Source organism: Patiria miniata, unplaced genomic scaffold, assembly GCF_015706575.1.
Source record: "Patiria miniata isolate m_02_andy unplaced genomic scaffold, ASM1570657v1 HiC_scaffold_19, whole genome shotgun sequence".
Lineage (NCBI taxonomy): Eukaryota > Metazoa > Echinodermata > Asteroidea > Valvatida > Asterinidae > Patiria > Patiria miniata.
In genome coordinates this window covers 15,427,312-15,429,718 of record NW_024037057.1, presented here as the reverse complement: position 1 = coordinate 15,429,718, position 2,407 = coordinate 15,427,312, and the positions used below count along the sequence as shown (strand labels likewise).

General features: G+C 42.0%; 1 protein-coding gene across 1 annotated transcript; it reads left to right on the top strand.

Annotated features, from left to right (window-relative positions):
* Positions 1–403: 403 nt before the first annotated feature.
* LOC119725481 lies at positions 404–823 on the top strand. Its single transcript, XM_038196889.1, has one exon. The coding sequence runs from the start codon at positions 404–406 to the stop codon at positions 821–823; it is 420 nt and encodes a 139-aa protein (XP_038052817.1).
* The last annotated feature ends 1,584 nt before the right edge of the window (positions 824–2,407 follow it).

The window sequence follows — 2,407 nt, the reverse complement described above, 5'->3', positions numbered from 1 at the left end:
CTACACAGGATGCCTTTGGAGAAGCTTTCCCAGACCGAGAACCACCAGCAAAGAAAACAATCTGGGCCAATGTGAGAAAGTATGATGCACATGGAACCAGTTTCAACCGCAACAAAGGACGTTCAGGAAGGCCAATGACAGCGAGATCTCAGTAAAACATGGTATGAGAGAGATCCCGGATTTCTTCGCAACGTCTTGATCGGGGATGAGGCTGCGTTTGAATGGTGAGGTCAACGCCCACAATGTTGTTCATTACGCCCCAGCTGGGCATCCACCAGTCTTAAACTTCGAAACAAAGATGAGCAGAGAGAAAGCAAGTGTCTAGATCGGAGTGTGTGGTAATGGCGTGATTATCGGTGCATTTTTCTTTGAGCGAAATGTCAATGGTCAGGCCTATCTCCAAATGATCAATGAAGAGGTTGTGACACAGATGGAGATCCACTTCCAGCGACGGCAAAATGGAATGTTCCGTTATGTGTGGTGGGCTCAAGATGGTGCACCTGCACATCGTCTCATCGCTGTTCGAAATCGCCTCCACGAACCTATTCACGAACGCGTGATTGCTTTGAACTACCCCGTTGAATGGCCCCCGAGGTCACCAGACCATACCCCCTGCGACTTCTTTTTGTGGGGTCATCTGAAGAACAAAGTTTTCAGCACCCCTCTCCACAACATGCAGGATTTGCGTAAAATGATTCATCGTGAGGTGGACAGTTTGCGACAAAATCCACGTACTGTGAGACGAGCTGTGGACGACATGCGCCGTCGGTGTCAACTGTGCTTGGAGAGGGGAGGTGGACATGTGGATGGTCTTGGCCAATGAGAGAAATGCTCCATAATGCGTGACCCTGGAATGTAACCCGAGGTATCATTGAAAAGCAAAAAGCTTCGGCTTTATGATGATACTATGCTTTTTGCTGGTAAACATATAAACATATAGTCTGGCCATAATAACCCTTACCCGGTATAGCGCTTAATACGCAGTGTTTCTAAGCGCTTTACAAAAAGTGAACATTCAAAAGTATATAGTACCAAAGTATACAGGTATTAACAAAAACGTGAAATACAATGTAGTGTAACAACTAAAGAAGTGATAACACTAATAAACCACTAAATACAGGCACTAAAACGTACACAACACATGCAGACACTACATACATACACCCCTACATGCATACACTACTTACACATTAAACATACTAATAATAATCGGCATTTAAGAACGCTCTTATTAGTCAACTTAATCACAGCGCTAACAGTATTATAATTACCCCTGATCACTGGGCCAATTTGGCTTTGACCATCTTTCAGCCAGGGGGGGGGGGGGGGGGGGGATTTTTCTCCCCAAAGATCTCAGCCATCGAGTGACGATTTTGGAATAATGGCTAAATAATTATTCAGATGTACGAATGGTAATTATGCTCTGTGTGCACGACGTATATGGGAAAGTTCAGTTTTCACGACGCGTAGCGCCGGAAAATTTTTCGCTGAGCGACAACCCCTGGTCCAATTTTTATGTTTTTGATATCAAAAGATGCGCAAGGCTCCATACTAAAACGTCATAACAGCTTGGGTCGCAAAAAAGACTCCGCCCCCGGCCCTTTTAGGGTTAAAAGGGAAATGTAAGTATTGTATTTATTATTAAAGTGTTATTTTACCAGGGTAGCCCCAGTTGTCAGTAAACTGTTCTCCCTGGGGGCTCTGGATTACATAAAAAAAAATGATATAATAATGACAAGAATGACCCCCAAAACCACAAACAAAACAAAACAAATGCATCGAACAGTGGCACGTAAAAATCTCTTAAAAATCACTTCAAACTAAGGTAACCGAATTGGTGTAAATTACGTTCTACGCGCGCACGCGTGATATTCACGTGAAAGCGTTAATATGATTTTTGTACACAGTCCCTTGGTTATAATGTGTAATTTTACCCGTTTTAATAACGCAGCTTGCCTAATTTTGCACTACGTATAAACAAAAACGTAAAACGCACGTTAGTAGCTCGTTGTATTAATACGTTCTGCACACCTAATAAAAACGTTATTGTCAGGTTTTTTAATCAGGTTTTGCACACCTAATATATACGTGAATCGTTCGCTCTGTGATCACGTTTTGCACGACTTATAGTTACGTTACCAATTGTGTGTGAATTACGTTAGGCACACGCTTGATAATCGCGTGAAAGCGTTAATGCGATTTTTCTGCACAGTCACTTGATTTCAATCAGGTTAAAAACACAGTAATATTACCCGTTTAAATATCACCAATTGCTCGTTCTTGTACAAACGCTTAAAAACGCAAAACGCTTATTATTACGTGTTATTACGTTTTGCGCACCTAAAGAAAACGTTGTTGTCTGTTCTTTTATCAAGTTTTGCACACCTTATATTCACGTTATTGCTGC